The 23,332-nt window shown below is 38.1% G+C and overlaps 2 protein-coding genes across 2 annotated transcripts in view; both read right to left on the reverse strand.

The window, feature by feature from the left end:
• Positions 1-222: 222 nt before the first annotated feature.
• LOC149198887 (uncharacterized) lies at positions 223-3,023 on the reverse strand. Its single transcript, XM_089400397.1, has 4 exons — positions 2,580-3,023; positions 1,888-2,460; positions 1,215-1,778; positions 223-1,005 (listed from the first exon to the last, which is right to left on the reverse strand). Exons 1-4 carry the CDS (start codon positions 3,021-3,023, stop codon positions 283-285), a joined length of 2,304 nt encoding a protein of 767 aa, XP_089256523.1. The 3' UTR covers positions 223-282.
• LOC149198888 (TMV resistance protein N-like) overlaps positions 2,226-23,332 on the reverse strand; it is a 50,017-nt gene continuing 28,910 nt past the window's right edge. The window contains exons 2-5 of the mRNA XM_089402199.1: positions 5,123-5,280; positions 4,049-5,037; positions 2,580-3,963; positions 2,226-2,448 (exon numbers count right to left, since the gene is read on the reverse strand). Of these exons, the coding sequence (XP_089258325.1) occupies positions 3,685-3,963; positions 4,049-5,037; positions 5,123-5,280 (1,426 nt within the window). The 3' untranslated portion in view covers positions 2,226-2,448; positions 2,580-3,684. The remainder of the gene's footprint in view (positions 2,449-2,579; positions 3,964-4,048; positions 5,038-5,122; positions 5,281-23,332) is intronic.

Here is a 23,332-nt window from a genome sequence, read left to right on the forward strand (position 1 = left end):
AGTTTAAAACTGGTTTGGGATTAATGGGTATTTGGTTTGCTTGAATAGATTTATGTCTTATTTCAAAGAAATAATGTGTTTGATTATGATTCTCTTATACTTTTAACTCTCCACAACACATCCTTGAATTAACAATAAAATTAATGATAAGAAAGAATGTTATTATAGTGAAAAAAATGAGAAAACATATTGAAAATAATAAATAAAATGTAGCTCATTTATAATACATAGCATTAAATACATCATCTTTGTTCACAATACTGAAAATAAATAATTTGTTTCTCAGCAGACATCATCATCATCATCATCATCACCATCATCAGCATCATCAGCATCATCATCACCATCATCACCATCAGCAGCATCAGCAGCAGCATCATCATCATCATCATCATCATCATCATCAGCATCATCATCATCATCACCACCATCATCACCATCATCATCATCATCATCTAACTCAAACAATGCTTGTTCTTTTTCCTCCTTGGAGCCCTTGATCAAGACTTGCATCAATCTCTTGGCTTTCTCTTCCATACTCTTTGAATATAGGGAAATCATATCTTGCCCATTTTCTATAATTATTTCCCCATCTTTATCTATTAATATCATCCATGGAATGTGATAATCAATAGAGTTAAAGATTCTTTTCAGCTTTGCATTGTCATCTCTTTTAGACACCATTTCTTCTAAAGAAGAAAAGTGTGTCCAAAATCTTATAGCCTCGTGTTCCAATAAATTTAACAAAGGCATCTCCTCCATCTCAACTTTTGGCATTTCAGGATTTGGTAGTGGACAATAACTAACAGAAGTGGTATCTGTGAGCTTTGATCTTTTTGTCTCATTGAAATCAAATCCATTGATATAAATTATATGAATATCAGCAATAAACTCTATTAACACATTCCTTAAAAAAAATGTAAACTCCTTCATAGATATCCCTTTTTTAGAGCCATCTCCACCAAATAAGCATATCATTTTTTGTTGAAGCAATACCTCTTTTACCTTTCAAAATAAAAGAAAAAATTAATCTTAAAACAATAATAATCATCTATTTAATTTTTTTAACTTATTATTTTTAATAACAATATTAAAAAAACAAATATAAATTAAATACTAATCTTTAATTTATCATCCCCTCCCCCAAAAAAAATTATATAACAAGACAACCTTTAATCTATCAAACTTTAAACCAACAATGATGGACTACTCACCTTATGCCATACGCTTTCTTGATTGTAGAAAAGAAGCTCTAAAGTAGACGTAGTCTCTATTTGAGACCACTCTTCCTCCTCTAATTCTTTAATTTTGTCCACCGTAAAGGGATAAGCCTTTGGCCCCCACCTATCTAGCAAAGGCAGTACAGGTTTATCAGCTGTAAAGACTTTCCCATTTGGTTCTATTACCGTGATTATACTCATGTACTTTATGCAATCCTCACCGACCCCAAAGTCATATCCTTGGTCCGGTAGACACCCTTTAATGAGGAAATACTTCACTGCTCTGCTTAACATCCATGGATTTTGAAGGACCAACCACGGAGCATCTCCTGAGAACTGCTCAAACATCTCCAATTTTATATTTGTATTTGGGTGCACAAGTGGAATTGATATAACTTCTAAATTCAATGCCTCTTTCTTTGTGTTATACAGTTCCATCAGAGACCCCAAACGAATATCATAACACATGTCAAGAGGCCTGATGTCTAACAAAATCCTTTTTCCTTTCAATTCTTCCACTCCGCAGCTACAAGGTTTGGAGCTTTCATTTGAAGCGCCCTACAATTATCAATGTCAACAAAATAAAGTAGAGAGAGTCAATAATGTGACGCGAAATTTGTAAATTCTGTTTTAAAAAAGAAATATAACAAAAGTCAGAACTTAATACCTTCTGTGATGCATAATTCTTTCCAAAGATTCCAGTCGGAAACAATTCTCTTAACAACTCTATGTTACTCTCTCCACTTCTTGCTTCAAGTTCCTTCAACCTCTCGTAACTTCTACACTTCCTCAACAAAAATTCCTCCACTTCACGGCGATTCAAAAGTTTCCAGCAAGGACGATAACCTTGAGCACCCTTCTCGTCTCCCGCTACCTTCGTTCTCATCTCAAAATAACGGTTCGGATCATATCCAGGTAATCGTCGCTGTTGATCTGCAACATCTAACAAAGAGATCACTTTCCCTCTCACATCAAGATTGCGATCGTCCCGCTCCCGATGGCCCATATAAATTATTTCAAATTTTGTTTGTATTTCATCTATCGTTTCTTCAAATAAAGGCCACGGGAAATCATAATCATAATCATAATCAAAGATGACAAGAAAGAGGGAGTCTGCAGAAAGATGGTGAGACAGATGGAATGGCTCTCCTTCTCCATTACTGAGAAGGCTGTCGAATTCTGTTAACAACTCCTTTTCTAGAGTCGCCTTCCGGTCCTCCGACAAATCCTGAACAGAAATCTGAAATCAGTACAAAGTAAAAAAAGATACACAATCTATATTCATTTTAAAAGTTCACATAAAATACATGAAATAACACGATCGGTATATCAATATGGATGGATGGATGTTATGTTAACCTGTCCTGTCAACACTGTTAATGGATTTCCTTCTCTTTCAATTTCTCCCCATCTCTTCACCAACATTTCGCTTTGCCGCATGTCTACCAACTGTAATGTTTTTATCTTCACCACCTTGTCCATCTCTTTCCCTTCCAACAAGAAGCAATCATCTAGATATAATCGTCGCAATGAGGCAAGACACTGAAAACATTCAGGGAGTCCTTTTAAACTGTGGCACCCACTCAAGAATAAAACTTCCAAGGCGGCGAGGCAGTGGAAGTCGTTACACAAATCTTCAAGGTTTTTGCACTCATTTAAATACAGCTCTCTTAAATTTACTAATCCCCCAAATCTGTCTGGAAGCTTCTCTAAATTGCTACACCGCACCAATAAAAGAACTCTGATAAAGGAGAGGCTGCAGAACCCATTAGGTAGTTCTTTTAAGCTTGAACAGTCTGACATATCCAGTGAGGAAGCCAACGACTTCAGGTCTCCAATGCTTTCTGGAATACTTCTTAATTGGCTGCATCCCCTAAAATATAACTCAGCAAGTGATGTTAAGTTTCCTAAGCCGTGGGGGAGATCTACTAGCCTCTCGCAATAGGATAGATCCAATAATTTCAATGCTGTGAGTTTCTCAAAATTACTAGGAAGCACTTTTAGATTCTTGCAACCCTCAAATTGAGTTTTTCCAGAGAAATCAATGATCCAAAATCTTCAGGCAATTGCATTATACTCGAACAGTACTCCATTCTGATTACTCTTAAAGATTGGAGCTTTGAAATTGAGGCTGGTAACTCCTGTATAGATCTGCAATTTGAAAGTGTGAGTTCTTGCAAACCACGTACTAGATCACCCAGGTCTTCAGGCAATTTGTTCAACGCTACAAAGTGAGTTAATCTAAGTATCCGCAAACTCCCGAGATGCTGAAGATCGCCGGAAGAGATTTCGAAGGCATGAGAATGTGACCTTCCATCAAACTCCATGTACCTAACACTCGAGGGAATCTGCAAATTATTTGTGACAAACATAATCAAATTGAACCATTAAAAATAATAAAACTATCTCACACACGAATTCATTTTTTGAAGAAAATTGAGGAAAGAGATATTGGACTAAATATTTAAAAGAGACTTGCCTCGTGGAAATTCAAATCCCTTGGTTCATACTTCAAATATTTCAATCCCTTTGACTGGGACACATCAAAGGGAAGATGGGGAACTGCAGCTTGTAGAAAAACCAACTCTTTAAATGTTTGACTACATTTGCCCTCTACTTTTATCAAGTTCCCCAATGCAAGAACTCTTATCGAACTGCACAACAACTCCAATTTTGATGCTGATATATCTAATCGATCTTTATTATTTTCACTCAGCCATATACCTTTGATCTCTGGAATTTTCTGCATGATATTATTAAACAGAATTGAGTAGTTATCATAATGATAGAGACATATTATGGAACAAAATTAATTTCATCATTGATACCTTCTCATTTAGCAGCTCCTCAACTTGCTTTCCACTGGTGAAAGTGAATCTCATTCCCTCTGTCTTTTTCAGACCGATTGACAAAATGACATCGTGTACAACAACAACCCCATCTGTGCCCCTGCTGACAAGTGATCTACTTTCCAGCATTTTCAATTCAATCTCTCCCACAATATCTGCCACTGTGTCCCAGTCCCATCCTTTGAAAAATGAGCATATGTCCAAAAATGGATCTCTGCATATCTTAGGTAGATGGTTATATGCAAAGAGGTAGGATTCTATTTCTCCAACTTCACTGTCCCATTTTTCTTTGTCTTCCATCAATATTTTATAAGCTTCTTGTTTATCCTTTTCTGCACGCATGAATCCCCCTACCACTTCCAAAAGTTTTGGAATTCCACCATATGACTGTACAAGCTTATCCAATTGGGTAGAATCTAGTTGGTTGTCCTTGTCATCCGTTCCAGCATAGATTTCGCTCCCCAAAAGCTGCATGGCTTCTTTGTCATGAAGGCCTCTCATAGCATAGGTTATTGTTTTCACTTTTAACGCTCTGCGCACATCTGTATCACGTGCAGTGATAAGCAGCCTCACCTTCTTGGCCTTTTCCATATCCTTGGGCAAAAGCTGCCCCAGCTCCTCTTGCCGCAAAACATTATCTATGTAGATAAACGCGGGCACTTCCTTTAATATCCTGCCCACTTCTCCCTGTCCATCCTGGCTATTTCTAATATCGGGAGCCGTCCCATCCATCAAATCTTTTAAGATCAATCTCTGCAACTCTACTATCTCTGGCTTTGAATCGATATTTTTGAAGAGTTGAACTTTAGAATATTTCCATCCTTGAATGTCAGCGAACGAAAAGACGGCATCTGCAAGGGTGGTCTTACCTATTCCACCGAATCCATGCACCATAATTGCAATGGCATTCTTGTCACTCCCCCATTCCAAAAGATCGATAATTTCTTTTACCGACTCCTCTATTCCAACTGTTTCAACCGCATTAATTATCAGATCCATGTTTGTGGGAAGAACGAATTTAAAATAAACAAATTATTTCAATCATATATTCACCTGCATGATCCGGATATCTTCTGGAGAGAGGGGCTTTCTTGCGGCCATTGGCATCTAAAATACAAATACCCATCTGGGTATTAATTTGCCTGTACATACCATCTATGTCTCGTCTAAAATTATCCAGATCATCCTTGTTTACTGGGGTTTTGAAAAACCTGTAATAAGTCAAGGAAAGTCCATTAAAACACTGGATTCTGCCTATTGGACATGGTCATCCATTAATTATGGAACACGTGGACTTTTTTTAGATGACGTGATGTAAATTTTAATGAGTAAAGGTTTGAGTTGTAAGGTGCAGGTTATTGTCTTATAATTTTTTGAGCAGGTTTGTCTCTATCAAATATTTTCGTATAACATTTTATATTTTTAAGTTTTATATTAATAAATTATTATTATTTTATCATTATAAAATGTAGTGTTCCAAAAGGTGGAGTATTAAGAAATGGATTATGTGATCTGGAAAACCACTCAAGAACCTGATGGATAACGAAAGCTTGAAATCTAATTTTTTTCAAATTTAATTAAATAATAAAAAATATTTTAATTCACAAAATTAAAATTAAAAGTTAATTCTTCAATATTTTATATTAATAAATAATAGTTAAAAAATTAGTTTTTTAATATTTTATATTAACAAATAATAAATGACATGAAGTTGTTTAGTGATAAATTAAATTAGTTGGGAGATTAAAATCTGGGGATTTTTTGTCCTAACAAATCTGATGGTAGGGGTGTTTGAATTTTGTTTCTGATGGTGGAAATGGATTCAGCACCATCAAAAATCCCAAAGCACCCAAAATCTTGAAGCTTGAAATTTGTACTTTGGAAATTTCCAAAAAAAATTACCCCATTTTACCAAAATCTAGGCCAATTTACTTCATTTTTAGACTACTTTATTTATTTAATATATTGTTTTTTCTTTTCATGTTAGTTATAGTTTTTTATTTTTATTATTTTTTTAATTTCTAATCCACAAATATTCACTCGAATCATTATTTTAGTTTTTTACTTTTATGTTATTTTTTGAGTAATATTTTCGTTCCTTATTTTCAATTTAAATAGCTTTTATCAATCATTACTTTATTTTTAATAACTTTTCTCAATAAGCTAATGTGGATTTTCATAGTTGTTCATATTGTTAGAGATTTTTGGAACTAAAATTATGATATAAAATATGAAGAAATATAACAGTTGATGAAAAAACAATTTTGAAGAGATAAAATTCAAAGGAGGGTCAACGGACAAAGTGTTAATTTTCACATTGCTCTATGTCGTTTCAATTACTTTTAGCCCAATTCAATTCTTCAATTAGCAATCTTTTCAATAAAAATTAATCTTTCCAATCATTAACAGTAATTGAACATAGAACAATAAATGCAATGATAAAGGAGACAATCAACACGTCAACAAGAGACATCGAGTTTGGTCAAAGACTAGGGGAAAACCCCACAAGGAGGAAAACCTTTTGAAAATTATTCTTCTATTAGATTGTCATAAAATGTTCAACAGAGAGTACAATGAGCCCTATACAAAATCATCTAAGAAAATAACCCAATAACATTCAAAATTATGTTTCCAGCATCAATATATATCAAACACAACTTTTCTAGTTTGCGGTCAAGTTTAGCCCTAAAGCCCAACCGCATGGAGGAAGAGGTGTGGATGTGGCTGGGACCTTCCAATTGCACCCTTGAGCCTGCTGGCCTGTGGTTATAACCGAAAATTTCCTTTGACGAGCCTGCAGTGGTGACTGAAAACCCTAGAACTTGTGCGAGCTTTAGACCTTGTATTTTTGGACCTATGTGAACCTCTTTCCTCAACCCAACCTCAAACCTGTGCGAACAAATCAATGAAGAAGAGAAGAAGATGATGCTTGGTGATGTCCAAATGAGCTTGAGGTCACTTGTATTAATAGGCTTCCAAGGGTGACCAATTTCCTGTTAGGGCCCACCTATCCAAATGTGCATATGTGGGCTTTTCTTCATAAGAACACTTTCCCTGGTCCAAATTGAGTGCTTCAATAGTAAAAAATGGTCCTCTCGAAAAGAGGAATCTAGTCCCATGGTTGGAATTTATCACTGAGTTGCAAAATTAACACTCCCTCTCAGCTAGGGACAAATTCCAACTGCATCATGTCATGTGTATCCGTCGTCATATCATGTCTCATCTCTGCTCAACTCTATCTGCTAAAACATTCTCAAATCTGAAGAAGAAGAATCTGGGAGCATTAGCTACCACTCTCTATAACGTTAGAGAGCATATCGCAATCTGAGAACAATATCAAGGAGCACATCTCAACTTGAAACTACATTGAGGAACATATCTCAATCCTGAATCTCATGGGGGAGAAAAACACCTTCAACCCCATATCTAGCAATAGGTGATATAGGGGATCACATCTCAACCCATCCTATTGCCAACTGATATTCCCAACAATGACCCTCAAGAGTCATGTAGTAGAACACCTACATCATAATCAACTTGGATTGTACAACCCCAAGTACACTCTCAACCCGTTGGCTAAATACGGAGCAGTAATCCCAACAAGCCTAGTTTGTGGGTATGATGCCAACTGGGGTATATTATGAAAAGACCAAGATAGGGGAGCAACAACTCTAGCCCTATGTAACAGATAGGGGAGCAACATATACAAACCTTTTGTCCAAATATCCCTTAACCCTAGGAGCCCTCTATCTCAATTCCTCACACTAGGAGCTCAGACAGTGGGGAAGAGTCATCTCAGTGTTCTTGATCGGTGATGCCCCTTATCAGAAGGGGTCGTATCCATTAGTCCAAGTTTCTCTTTGAAGACCAAGAACTTCCCTTTCAGAAAATCCTTGGTGAGAATATCTGCAATCTACTCATTTGTTGATATATGATGGCGTCTAATGGCTCCTCTATGCACCATGTCTCAAATGTAATGATATTGAATCTCTATGTGCTTGGACTTGTCATGAAATACATGATTATTTGCGAGAAATATCCCACTCTTGTTTTCACAATATATCATTGTAGTGTCTAGGACCTGCTCATATAGCTCTCCAAAGAGCTTCCTAAACCAAATTGCTTTGCAGCTAGCCATGCTAGCGACAATGTACTCTGCCTTAGCGAGTACTCAATGCTAAATAATTTTGCTTCCTGCTCATCCTAGATATCACGGAAGATCCAAGACTAAAACAACATCCAGATGTACTCTCCATGTCGACAATGTTTCCTTCCTAGTCAACATTGGTATATCCATGAAGTCGAACATCTTCGGCAGAATATCTCAAACCAAGGGTGATCATCCCATGCAAATATCTCAAAATGTGTTTGACAGTGATCCAATGTGCATGGAGAGGCTCAGTCATGAATTGACACAATTTGTTTACTGCATAGCATATATCTGGATGGATGTTCACTAAGAACATCAAAGCCCTAATCAATTGTCTATACTTGAATGGATTCGCCAAATTGGGTCCTGCAGCTTCTCCACATAATTTCTTGAAATTCATTTCCATCGGTGTGGGAAAGGACTTGCATTTTGTCATTCCAAATCTCTCCAACAACTTCATGACATATTTTCCTTGTGAAAGGAAAATCTCACTAGGCCTTTGCCACACCTCAAGGCCTAGAAAGTAGTGCATGAATCCAAAGTCCTTCAGCTCAAATTCAAAGGCTAGCTCCCTCTTACACTCTATCATTAGGGGCTCACTACCTATCAAGGATAGATCATCAACATATAAAACCAAAATCAACGACATACTTTGGACTACTTTGAAGTATAGGTTGGGATCAACATTGCTTCTTGTGAATCCCCACGTCACCAAATAATTGTCTATGTGGGCATACCATGCTTTGGGGGCTTGTTTCAAACCATACAATGCCTTCTTCAACTTGAAAACATGTGTCTTTCGATCCTCTACCTCAAATCCCCATGGCTTATCAATGTACACTTCTTCCTGTAACATGCCATGGAGGAATGTTGTCTTCACATCCATTTGATGAAGGCTCCATCCTTGATTAGCAACAAGAGAAACTATCAAACGAATGTTTTTATATCGAGCCACAGGTGAAAATATATCATCATAATCTTCTACCTCTATCTAGGAGAATCCTCAGGCTACGAACCTTGCTTTATATTTCTCAATGCTACCATCAACTCCATGTTTAATCTTGAATAACCACTTTGAAGTCACCACGGATTTCTTTTCCGATCTCAGCACAACATCCCATACATAATTCTTCATAATTGATTCATATTCTTTGGCCATAGCATCCTTCCAAACTTGTTCTTTCATGGCTTCTTCAAAGGTGGTAGGTTCGACTTGAATCATAATACTCATGGCTACAACATATCTCGGGTATCTGCATGGCTTCTTCCTTTCTCTAAATGATATTTGAACGGGAACTCATATTTCATCATCCTGTAATCTGCCATGGAGCCAAAGTGGTCTTTTCCTGGAAGGAAGATCACATGGAGGATCTAAGGGATCCATGGGCTCCATGGGATCATCAAAAATATTTGTCTCGGATTCAGGCACGAAAGGACCATCTATAATATCCATATCATAATTCTTCTTCTCAAGAGGAGGAGTCAGAGGAAGGTCCCTTACTTTCCTAAGGTAAACATCTTCATTGAACGTTACATCCCTACTAATTTCAACCTTCCTTTTGTTGAAGAAAAGGGTAACTAGGTTCGGTATTTGTCAATGTAATTTTGATCTTTGTACTTGTCAAGAAAAAGAATTATTATTTTTATAAATTATATGAATGAGTTTCATGCTCATTCCATAGGTCTAGGAAAGTCAAAGAGTCAAAAGAAAATTGAAGAGCTTTTCATGAGGCTATGTGTAATGTATATGGGTCAAACCGAATGTCTAGAACAACCCTCCAAGACAAGCACAATCCTCAGGATGAAGTTGGCCAACAAATGAACTAAATAAAAGTCATGTCAGATTGCAAATAGAGACACATATGTTCACACTTACAAGTTGGCTTAATATGTGGGTCAAACCACTATAAATAGGCGTGTAAGTTCAGAATTAAAGTCAAGAAATTTCAGACATCTCTCTACAACTCGAATCTCTGAAATCTCGAACAAGTATAGGGGTCTGCAATCCGCATTATAGAAGGACACATTTTCGGATGTCTCTGAAACAGTCTCAATGTAGGAAGATCTCGATGCAGGAAGAATACTAACACAGTCTCAGTGGATATCAACAGTCTTTGCATATATGTGATGAGAAGGATCTCAGTATTACTGTCTCGGCATGGTTAAGGATCACGATGATCCCACAGTAGAACACACAGTCTCAGCGTATCTATTATGAAGAGGATGATACACTCTTGACATACTCACAGTCACAGTCTCATTGTAATGATAAGAACCTCAGTGATCCTTTAGTGATGTTCTCTGTGTTGGCATACATTCTAAGTACAACTATACTCTCATAGAAGTAATCATGTAAATACAATCATGATCTCGATGAAGACAAGGTCGGTATAGAGACCTAGTTGACATGGTGATGATCTCAGTGAAGGTGCAGCAATCATCTAGTTGAAGGTGCAGCAATGGTACTACTGTAATGCAATAATGATGACCTTAGTGAAATCGCAGTGATGAAGATGATCTCAGTAGTAACAAAGGAAGAGGATTTGTGTCTTGGTCTTGGAGTGGCATAGAGGGTAGAGTATAATGGTCTTGGTGTTCATCAAATAGAATCTCTATAAGAAGAATTATGTGCGGGTTTCTCTCTCCAAGAGAGAGAGATTTTGGACTTGGCAAAATGCCTACTTCTTGTGTTCTTGTCTCTTTGTTTTGGTAGTAGTTTGATGAAGTAAACACACACACTCAGAATAAGAAGAAGATTAAGATAAGATAAATGGAAAAATCATTTCACAAATTTTTATCAAGTATAGAAGAATCTATCTAATGCTAACTACCCTAGATTCTTCAACACCTTTGACCAAGAATATATATTCTAAAAGCTTTAGAATTTTCACAATATCCAACAAATGTACCTTTTCTTCCCATGGCTTCTAGCTTGTTTCTTTTGTCCTTTGGAAAATGGAAATATATATGGCATATAAAGATACAGAGATGGCCAACATCAGGCTTGACACTTGTGAACACTTCTTCAAGGGTCTTGTTGTCCAATGCTTGATGAGGCACCCTATGTTGAACCTATACAGAAATATTTGTTGCTTCTCCCCAAAGGAACTTTGGCAAATTTTAATCGTGGAGCATGGCATGGGCAGCTTCTACAATAGACCTGTTCTTTCTTTCAACTACTTCATTTTGTTTAGGAGTATAAGGAACAATTGTATCTTTCTTGATATCTTCCTTCTTGCAATAATTGATGAACTCGTTCGAAATGCACTCTCCACCATTGTCAGACCTTAATACCTTGATTTTCTTCCTTGTTTGATTTTCGACCAAAGCTTTAAACTCCTTGAACATTTCGAAGGCTTCATCCTTGTGCTTCAAATAATATATGCATGTCTTTCTTGAGAAGTCATCAATGAAGGTGATGTATTAGAGATGTCCACCAATAGAATGTAAAGGCATCAAACCACATATGATCTGAAATTGGAGGAGAACTTCTCCTTCCTAAAAAGTGATCATTCTTCTTGATGTTTTGCAAGGAAAAATGAGTCTTATGACAAAATAGGTTTTCAAAGCTCTCTTCAAGGACTATGAGTTAGTTTTTCATGTAAACTTAAAACATAAGCAACATCTCATCATCCAACTCATATAGGCATTCATGAAGAGCAACAACAAAGAATTTGGTGATGGAGTTCACCCCTCTTGGGCTACATCTTTGGGCCTGCCAACATAACTAGACCGCTCCATATATTCAGTGAAAAAAGTGCATAAAGTTTGCTAATAAAACAAGTGGTTATTTTCCCCTTCAAGGAAATGTTCTACTACAAAGAACTCTCACTATAAACAGCATGACAACCTACAGTCAGTCATGAAACCATCAACAATAAAAAGTGTCTCCTACAAAGACCTTGTACTCCATCTGAAAATGAGCATACATGAGCATACAAGCACTTCAATTCCACATTGAAATACAAAAGAAATATTTCCTCAACAAGACATAGTGAGAAAAGAATAAATGAGTTGAACCCTGCAAGTAACAGTCGCTGCAGTAAACATATGAAGGTAAGAACTCCTCCAAAATACCTTCAAACACCTTCAAGAACTGCTCCAAAACATTGATTAATCCATACATCCATGGACTTGAACCTGCAAAAATTCTCTTTAGATGTGCTCCAATCAGCAAATAGAGGTCACCATTGGATCCAGAATGTCCAAAAACCCTACCTGGACTCTTCTTGAGCTCCAAAAGGCCAAAAAATCACCAAGTTATGGCTCCAACAAGCTCTGAAAACTCCTTCTCTGTTATCCGTCCTACAAAATGGATAAACAATATAATAGTGCTACAATTTCTCCAAGTTTTATGTTATGGAGGCGACCATTTCACCCATCGAAGGTGCAATTTGTTAGATAATTAATTTTCCCAATAACCCTTAAGTGCAGAAACTATGGCCACATGGGCCATGTGGATGGGGGATGGGGCTAACTACCCGCCCCCGTTGGTCTAGCCCCTTAAACTTCAGGGTTGTGGTCTTATTAGTGCCCACAGGGCCAAGGACTGAGCCAACAGCCCGTCCTTACCACCGAGCCCCCTCTTCCATGGCGTTGTGGTCAAGTTGGTGGCCATATGGCCCAGGCTAGCCCCCATTCAAACTCCCTACCGGTGAGCACTCTACCAAGGTTCTATGGCACCCATACGACTGGAACCTAGGGATATCCCAAACCCCTTCTCTGCTAATCTCGCTCCACTATACCGATGAGGTCATATGCAAGTCACCGTGATAAGGGCTAGAGTTAATCTTAAGCCCTTTTCCATTGAGCTCTACTTCGGTGCACCTGTGGTCTTGTGGATGGTTGGTGACTAGGGATTGGGGCTAGTCCCCGATCCCCAACCCTTTTGTGCCATGCTCATATGGAGAGAAGACGACCAGGGGTCAGGGCTGACCGCCTAGTCCCTCCTCTCATATATGCGCTTCATAAATCTTAAATAGGTTTGAGGCCCTTGTGGGGGTAAGAATCACCCTTGTGGCGCAGTGGCAAGGTGATAGGCTACTAGATGTAAGGTCGTAGGTTCGAATCCTACCCATCCTATTTGACCCATACCAAAATTTTGGCCAACTGTGGGGTGCCATGTGACAGCCTCTAGTTGGGCCACATGGCACACCCTAATTAGTCCACCACACACAAATCGACCTAATAAAATTTTACCAATACGAGGTTGCCACTTGGCATGATCTCATTGGTCCATACATACCAAGTCAACTGATGATGTTAGCAGTACGATAGGCCAGTCAATTGCCCAATCAGCAAACCTGCTAATTTTTTAGCTATTGGGACAAACTATTAGGACACGATAACTTGATCATACGATATCGGATTGAGGTGAAATGATTGTTGTTGGATTCAGAACAATGAACATTTACACTTGATGTCAATTTTGAAAAATTTTGGGCACTTTAATTTTGAGCTAAAATTTGATCACCAGATCATACCTCCCCACTAGGAACTTTTGGACTCCAAAATTTTACTTTTCCTAGTAAATAAAATGAGGTTGAAAATCAAAACTTACCCAGAACTCAATCCATAATGCTTTGTTTTCAATTGGTGCCCTTCAAGCTCCAATGAAGGTACTTCGCCTATCTTCTTTGTGAATACCTACCGTCCTGTCAAGAATCGAGGAAAAATTCTTATTGTTGATGTAGGAACAAAAACACTAATGAGTGGGATATGAATATTCTCTTTAAACCCATATTTCATGGCTCAAAAAACTTCATCCTGAAGTTCCTTTGTTGAAGACAAACTTGACTTCCCATCTTGGAAATCATAAGCAATATAATGCCTATCATGCATTGATTCAAATTTTCTTTAATGTCCTCAAACTGAGCTTGTACAAAAAAGTACACTGCTACAAAAATTCAATGACATAATTAGATTTTCTTGCAAAAACATAGTCATCTTGTATAATCTTAAACAAAGATTTTATTCACAACAAGTTTCATCTTGAACACTTGCATTGGTGAGTACATGACAAACTTGGACAACAAACATTGTACATTCCAAAAGTCTTCAAACATTTGGACTTATAAACAAGCCAACTACATAACATGTCATTGAAAAACACATACTTGTTGTTCATAGTGATTATTCTTGTTCACTTTATACAGTACCCAAAACAGGTAATGACAACAACAAGCTTTTACAATTTACAAAGCAAAAAACTATACAAACAATCTACCCAATCTTTGCCTCTTCTAGGCTTATGGGTTCTCTTCTTGTATCTACTTTTCTTTGAAGGTTTCCTTAAGAACGTTGCGAGTCCTCTTTTCCACTTCTTTCCTCCCTTGCATTGGTTTGCACAATCTCTTTATCCTTGTTGGAACAAAGCTCTAGATGAAGTTTCCAACATCGATCATTCCCATGCCCATGCATCTTACAATGGGTACAAAAGTACTTTATCTTGCTTGCCGACAAGTCCTAAAATGTGAAGGAGATTCATCAGGCTTGATGCCAAGAATCTAATCCATTCTTTTGACCATTACCATGTGTTTCTCACAAACAGCCACACAATGGTCAAATGCATCACACAAAGTGCAAGGATACATGTTCCACAAATAGTCAAAATTACCAACATTTGGAAAACACCCATGAAATTTATACCTTTCCATTAGGCTACAACTTTGACGATCTGGACCAGACAATGACATGCAAGTTCATTTAAAGCATTCATCTCTCTTAGGAGACAAATGAACATTGTCACCATGATCTTGGTGTGACATATCATCCTCTGATGATTGATTTTCCTCAAACCATTTATAGCATTCTCCAAACTCTCTTTGACCATATCCCAATCCTTGATATTTTGGTATCTCTTGTACCATGATTGGATTGGTGATCCTTTAGCCATTGATGTCGAGGCCTCCTCCTTCATAACCCATTTTAGATAGAAGCTTCATAATAATGCCTCTAGTATGTTGTTCAAATGCTGCAAAAGAGTTTCTATGAGAATAAATAGAAGGATTTGAACTTGAGATGCCTATTACCTCCTTTAAATTTCTATCTACCTTTTCTGCTTCATATGACGATGATGACTTTGTAGATGACTCTAGCCACCCACTCTTACCAAATGACATATGATGAGAATCTATGAGATGATTACAAAATGCACATGCATCATTTTTCTCATACAGTTCATAACCTCTGTTTGAACCATGCTTACATATTGGCTTCACATTGGAAGATTCCTTTACTGTCACAGGAGTGGAACTTTCAGCAACTTGTTCCTCAAGCACTTGCTGCAACTGAAGGCGCAGATGCCTCTTCTCCTCTTCATCAATTTTAAGCATTCTTCTCAATTCAATGTTCTCCATTCGAAGAGACAAATTCATCTCCTCTATCTCTTATAGACCCTTCTTTCCCATTAAACAAGCTCTGAAAATTTGTTCCCTATTATCTGTCCTACAAAATGGATAAGCAGTCTAACAACGCTACAATTTTTCCCTTTTTTCCACCATGGAGGCGACAATTTCACCCGCCAAAGGTGTAATTTGTTGGATAATTAAATTTCCAAATAACCCTTAAGTACGAAAACTATGGCCACATGGGCCATGCGACCGAGGGTCGGGGCTAACCACCCACCCCCGCTGCTCTAGCCCCTTAAAATTCAAGGTCGTGGTCTTATTAGCGCCCATGGAGCTGAGGACCAAGCCAACATATGATGAGAATCTATGCGATGCTTACAAAATTCACATGCATCATTTTCCTCATACAGTTCATAACCTCTGTTTGAACCATGCTCACTTATTTCTTCACATTGGAAGTTTCCTTTACTGTCACGGGAGTGGAACTTTCAGAAACTTGTTCCTCAAGCACTTGATGCAATTGAAGGCGCAGATGCCTCTTCTCCTCTTCATCAATTTCAAGCATTCTTCTCAATTCAATTTCTCCATTCAAAGAGACAAATTCATCTCCTCTATCTCTTAGAGACCCTTCTTTCACATTAAACAAGCTCTGAAAAATCTTTCCCTGTTATTCGTCCTACAAAATGGATAAACAGTCTAACAATGCTACAATTTTTCCCTTTTTTCTGCCATGGAGGCGACAATTTTTCCCGCAAAAGGTGCAATTTGTTGGATAATTAAATTGCCAAATAACCCTTAAGTACGAAAACTATGGCCACATGGGCCAGGTGGCCGAGGGTCGGGGCTAACCACCCACCCCCGCTGGTCTAGCCCCTTAAAATTCAGGGTCGTGGTCTTATTAGCGCCCACGGGGCTGAGGGCTAGGCCAACAGCCAACCCTTACCACCGAGCCACCTCTGCCATGGCATCACACTCATGTTGGTGGCCATATGACCTGGGGCTGGTCCCCATTCAAACTCCCCACCAGTGAGTGCTCCACCAAGGTTCTATGGTGCCCATATGACTGGAGCCTAGGGCTATCCCAAGCCCCTTCTCCACTGAGCTCCACTCTAGTATACCAACGAGGTCATATGCAAGTCCCTGTGACCGGGGCTAGGGCTAATCTTAAGCCCTTTTTCATTGAGCTCTACTTGGTGCACCTGTGGTCATGTGGTTGGTTGGTGACTAGGGATTGGGGATGGTCCCAAAGCCCCAACCATTTTGCACCATGGTCATATGGAGAGCAAGCAACCAAGGGTTGGGGCTGACCACCAGGCCCCTCCTCCCATATATGTGCTTCATAAACTTTAAATAAGTCTGAGACCCTTATGGGGGTAAGAATCACCCTTGTGGCACATTGTCAAGGTGCTAGGCTACTGGATGTAAGATCGCAGGTTTGAATCATGCCTAGCCTATCTGACTCATTCCAAAATTTTGGCCAACTGTGGGGTGCCATGTGGTGGCCTCTGGTTGGGCCATGTGGCACACCCTAATTGGTCCACCACACAAAACGACACAATCAAAATGAACCTATTCGACCAATACAAGGTTGTCACTTAGCATGCTCTCATTGGTCCATACCTGACAAGTCAACTGATGATGTCAGCAGTATGGTAGCCCAGTCAGCCGCCTAGTCAGAAAACCTGTTAATTTTTTAACTGTTGGGTCGAACGATCAAAACACGATAACTTGAGCATACGATATCGGATTGAGATGAAATGATTATCGTTGGATTCAGAACAATGAACACTTTAAATTGATGTCGATTTAGAAACATTCTAGGCACATTAATTTTGAGTTAAAATTTGATCACTGGGTCAACATATGTAAGAATGAATGAGATGGTGAATGTCATTTTTCTTGTTCTCGCTAGAGGGGAATGGTCCCCTTGTCTTCTTTCCATTGGCACAAATTGTAAATAATCCATCATGTTGGCTTGAAAATCAGGAATACTAGAAACCAATTTATTCAATTTCAGAAGAGCGTCATAACGTAAATGTGTCAATATTTGGTGCCATAACTCACTTAGATAATTAGTATCATGGACCAATGCTATAAGAGGTCTTCCAGTAACTCTGTAGAGTCCTTCAAATATTTATCCCAATGTAAATGCATCTCTCATGGGTGATCCAACAAGAAAAGTAAGAACATTTCCCCTGATGAAGGCAATCCTCATCCCTTTGTCTTACAAAGCAGATATTTATACCAAATTATTCTTCAATCCTAGCACATACATTAAATCATGGAGCACAATAGATTCCCCAAACTCCAAATGGAATTTGATGGACCCAAAGCCTTTCATGGAATGAGTGGAGTTTTCTCCAGGAATAATTTTCAAATTTGACTCCCTCTCTACCAAATCAGAGAGAACTTCCTTATACCCAGAGAAATGATGAGTGGCCCCACTATAAACCAACCAACTATCCCATGAATCCAAAGGAGAGGAACTATTAAGGGAAGAAATAAGAATATATTTAGATTGATTGCCTACATTACTTTCATACCTAGAGAATCTTGACTTCTTTTGAGGATGATGATATTCTTCATGATAACATAGAGTATATCTTCTTCTTCTTTAATCTCATCCATTGTGATCATTCCTTTGGTCATCTCTTCTTCTTCGATCATCAAACCCGTTGTTGTTGCTTCTAGTGTTGTATCATGGACCCTTGTTCTTTTTGGGGCAATCTTGAGCATAATGACCAAGTTTCTTGTGACAATTATTGCATTCAATGTGAGATGTCGCTCTATCATTCCTTCTCTTTGCATTTCAAGGAGGAGGTTTTCTTGAATTTGATGGACCTCCTTTTCCTTTCTTCTTCTTGTTTTGAGTGACAAATGTAGCGGGCTCTCCCTCTTCATTTTTTTTAATCCTTCCTCTTGATATCATCCTTGATTCTTCTTGACTGAGCTTTCCAACAATCTCATCAAATGATGAGAAGACATTTTTGTTGCTTATGGTAGTAATGAATGTTTCCCAAATGGGAGGGAGACCTCTAAGAGTTACAATCACCAATTTCTTGTCAGGCACAGTTTCCCTGAATCTTTGCAATTGATCTCTAAGACGAGATATCCTCATAATGTAGGATTGCACAGACTCTCCTTTTTTCATATTCATGTCTTTGAGTTGATCTTTCAAGGAGATGATTTCATTCAAATTATTGATGCCATACATGTCATCTATTTTATCATACATTTCCTTAGACTTTCTCAAATTTTCAATATATGTAAGAAGACTATCTTGTGAACCATTAGCTATAATTTGATTTTCTTTTGACTCACCTTTCTTGTGATTTTTCTTGACAGTAGCAGAAGCATTTTCCGAAGGCTTGGGTACTTTTCCTTGAATGTATTCCAAAGCATCATTGTTATCAGATATGATATCCACCCTGATCTTCCATGCAACAAAGTTAGATGAGTCACCCAACTTCTTATGTTCCTTGAATAAAGAGGAAGACATCTTGACTGTTGAGAAATCCAAGGCATTCAATGTTAACAATTTCTCTACTTGATAAATGCTTGTGATATGTTTTTACTTCTTAATTTATGATATTTCTTTGTTATCTTCTTAGTGTGTTCTTTTCATCAAGACAATTACCAATAAATAAAGACAAGTGACACAGTATATAGGATTCTCAATACAGGGCCAAAACCTCTCACCTTTTGAGAGGAAAACCTGATAAAATTCTTCTTCTAGATCTTCAATTGATAGGTACCAAGACCATGACACAAACCCTTAACTATTGTATCCTCCCAAGAACCTTGTCACCCACCTTGATTTTCTACCTCTTCCTTCCTTTGCCTTTCCTCCTAGAGAAACTCAGTCTCTATATCTTATATTGCACCTTCACAACTTCCCTAAAGAATGTCGGTCTGTAGGTCTTCTAGAGAGAACCCCAGTCTCTAATTTGATCACTTAGTAGAGTCTCTCTCTTTCTGCCCCAAAAGAACTTCACTGCCTTAACTTCGCACTGCCCAGAAGAATCTGCTGCCTAGACTTCGCACTTCCCAGAAGAATCTACTGCCCAGACTTCGCACTACCTAGAAGAATCTGTTGCCCAGACTTTGCACTTCCCAGAAGAATCTGCTACCCAGAATTCACACTACCCAGACTTCACACTTCGCAGAAGAATATTTGCTATACCCAAAATATGATGTCCCAGAAGAATCTTTGCACTTCTATTTTTCTGCTCCTTCACTCTCCTTTTAGCCCTCTTTCTTTTGCCTTCTCTTCGCACTTTTCTAGTGAATGCTTGTCTAAATTGTCTGTCTCCAAATGAGGCCGAGTAGGGTTATTTATACCCTTCTTTTTTGTCCTTTAGGCTGAATTGACAACTTGAGTTTAGGTTGACCTCATCTTGCAGTTTCTTCATGGTTTGTAGGTCAACTTGAAGGGGCTTGGTGACAAGTTCTTGGAGGATGCTTTACATAGATAATATTGACCTATTACAAAGTGTAACATGATTTCATTTACATGAAAATGACTCTTTTATGTCTATATGAATAAACCCTAAAGACTCTCAATGGGAGTCTTGACTCAAAAACAAAATCCCTTGCTCATGAAACCCTTGAAGCAAGTCAACATAATAATTACATTTTTCTTATTTACATTTCTTTACATATAATTACATGTCATTATGAAGACCAAACCTAATTACACTTTTCAAAATTGACTTGATTAGATAGGCTCCTTAAACTTTCCAAAGATGATTGCTTCAATGCTTGTCTCCTTTTGGGCTTGTCCTTCACCTTAGCTCTAAAACCATGTTAATTTTCACACTACTCTATGTTGTTTCAATTACTTTTAGCCCAATTCAATTCTTCAATTAGCAATCTTTTCAATAACAATTAATCTTTCCAAACATCAACAGTAATTGAAGATAGAACAATAAATGCAATGATAAAGGAGACAACAAACACATCAACAAGAGACATCGGGTTTAGTCAAAAACCAGGGAAAAGCCCCACCAGGGGGAAAACCCTTTGAAAATTCTTCTTCTATTAGATTTGTTGAAGGATCTAGGGCAATAAGGTATAGTAGGATTCTTCGTTACTTGATAAAAAAATTTGGAGTCTTGTTACTTTTTCTTGTTAGCTTAATCTTCTTCTTCTTATTATTAATGCATGTGTGTGTGCTTCATCAAACTGCTACCAAAAGCATAAGAACAAGAGCACAAGATGTTGGCTCTCTGCCAGGGCCAAAACCTCTCTTCTCTTGAGAGGGAAACCCTTCGGTAAGTTTTCTCTTATTGAAGATTCTTTCTTGATCAATGCCAAACCCTAGACCCTTGACTAGAAGAACCTCCAAGCACAAGTCAAGTCCTTCCTTTTCTCTACACTATGTTTCCCCAACACTTTGTCTACCTCCTTCCAGCACTTCATTCCCTGGCACTTCATCCTTCTTCCGGAACTTCATTCTTCCTTGCACTGTAAGTAGATATTCTGGAAGAGATACTTTTACTTAGTGATATCCTTCACCTAAGGATACTCATTCCTTCTCTTGATCATCTGAGTTCCTTCTTGGTGTATGGTGGAAAGCTTAGTGTGACAGCACTACAGCCCTAATTCTCGCACGTGTGGGAGGTACCCTAGATAATTAGGGTCCTTTTTCCTTTTCTAGAGAGACAGGCTTCTTCGACTTGGGAGACCTTGTAGGCCTAATTTTAGACCCAACCAGCACTAATTCATGAACTGTTTGATCCTGTTGTTATACCCACAGAATTACCCACCTCTTCTTTGCACGTGTAACTATTTCTAGCCTTAGAAACAGTCCTCTTCACTTTGTCCTTCTTCCTCCTTCCTTCGCTTGTCTTGGAGACCCTTTAGGCTTATGTTCTTATCCCAAATAATGAATTTTTTGTGACTGTAATAGAGGGTTTCTATGATAGCAAAGAGACCCTCTTCTTCTTCACACGTGTGACTGTCTTTTAGCCCTAGAACAGACTTCCAAGGCTTCGGTATTTCTTCCTCCTTTTTCGCTATACTTTTAGACCCTTTCTTCGTCCCTTCTTCACCCTTTTTCTCGAATACCTTCGTTGATTTCAAAGAGATGGATGGCGTTGTTATGGAGTGGATAGCCTCTATATATAGAGGATTGTCCCTCCCTTTAGGCTGACTAGAAGACAGTTTGTAGGCTGACTTGTTGTCTTACTTAGGATGGCTTCTTTGGTGGTGTAACATGCTTGAATGAGCTTCTTTGGTGGTGCCTTTGCATAGGAGGAGACTTGAATTTGCTTGGAGGTATTCTCTCGAATTTAGTAGATATTCATACATGGTGTAACATGCGCTTAAGGCCTTCAACATTTCCTTTTGACTATTTGACTCACCTATAGCACTTAACATGTGCTAGACCTACTTCAATGAGCAAGAAACACGTTGACATATATTATAAAAATAATATTTATTTTCTTGAATAAGTACAAATATCAAAAGTACATTTATGAAGACCGAACCTAGTTACATTTCCTTCAACAAGATTGTCATAAAATGTTCACCAAAGAGTACAATGAGCCCAATGCAAAATCATCTAGAAAAATAACCCATTAACATTCAGAAATATGTTCCCGAAATCAATATATATCAGAGGCAACTTTTCTAGTCTACAATCAACTACAGTCAACTATGGTCAGATGTCAAATTTAGCCCTAGATCCCAACCGCATGGAGGAAGAGATGTGCATGTGGCTAGGACCTTCCAGTCGCACCCTTGAACCTACTAGCCTACGGTTATAGCTGAAAATTTCCTTTGACGAGCCTGCGGTTGTGACCCAAAACCCTATAACACGTGCAAGCTTCAGACCTTGTATTTTCAGACCTGTGCGAACCTCTTTCCTTGACCCAGCTCAAATATGTGTGAACCAATCAATGAAGAAGAGAAGAAGATGATGCTTGGTGATGTCCAAATGAGCTTGATGTCACTTGTATTTATAAGCTTCCAAGGGTGACCAATTTCTTGTTAGGGTCGACCTATCCAAATGTGCATATATGGCATTTTCTTCATAAGTACACTTTCCCTTGTCCAAATTGAGTGCTTCAATGGTAAAAACTGGTCCTCTCGAAAAGCAGAATCTAGTCCCATGGTTGGAATTTGTCACTAAGATGTCAAATTAACACAAAGGGATTAAAGAACCCAATAATGAGGGGAAGAATAAAATAAGACTAAAAGACAAAAAATAGGGAAGGAAGAGAATATTAAGGGGGTTGGTGTGGGGCGACGGGGGGTTAAATAAATTGTGGGTGGAATCATAAAAATTAATAAGAGTAAAAAGGTAAAATTTAAAATAAATATAAAATAAGAGGGGGACAAAAAATAGATAGATAGGGGAGGGGAAATAAAATTGAATCTAAAATAAGAGGAGGGGAACAAAATATACATAGAAAGGGTAGGAGAGAGAGGGAGGAGCCAAATTAGAGAATAGAAAAGACAGGGGGGTTTAAAAGTTTTAAAGAAGGACAATAAGTTAGGGAATGCGAGAGGTGTAAATAAAAAAGGGAAGGCAGGGAAGAGAGATAAAAATTTGAAAAATAATAAAAATGGGGGTGGGGGGTAGAAAGATAGGGGGAGTCAGAGAAAGGAAGAGAGATTGAAAACCAGAAAAATCAAGAAAAAAGGGGGGCGGATTATAATAAATATCATATGATAAGATGATGGATGGTAGACTTCCATGATTTTCTTATCCTGTAACCATCTTCTCTATTAAAATTAAGAGGGTTATTTTCTATTTCA

Source organism: Pinus tabuliformis, chromosome 2_1 (assembly GCF_031772625.1).
Source record: "Pinus tabuliformis cultivar Carrire ecotype Pingquan chromosome 2_1, CPIR1, whole genome shotgun sequence".
Lineage (NCBI taxonomy): Eukaryota > Viridiplantae > Streptophyta > Pinopsida > Pinales > Pinaceae > Pinus > Pinus tabuliformis.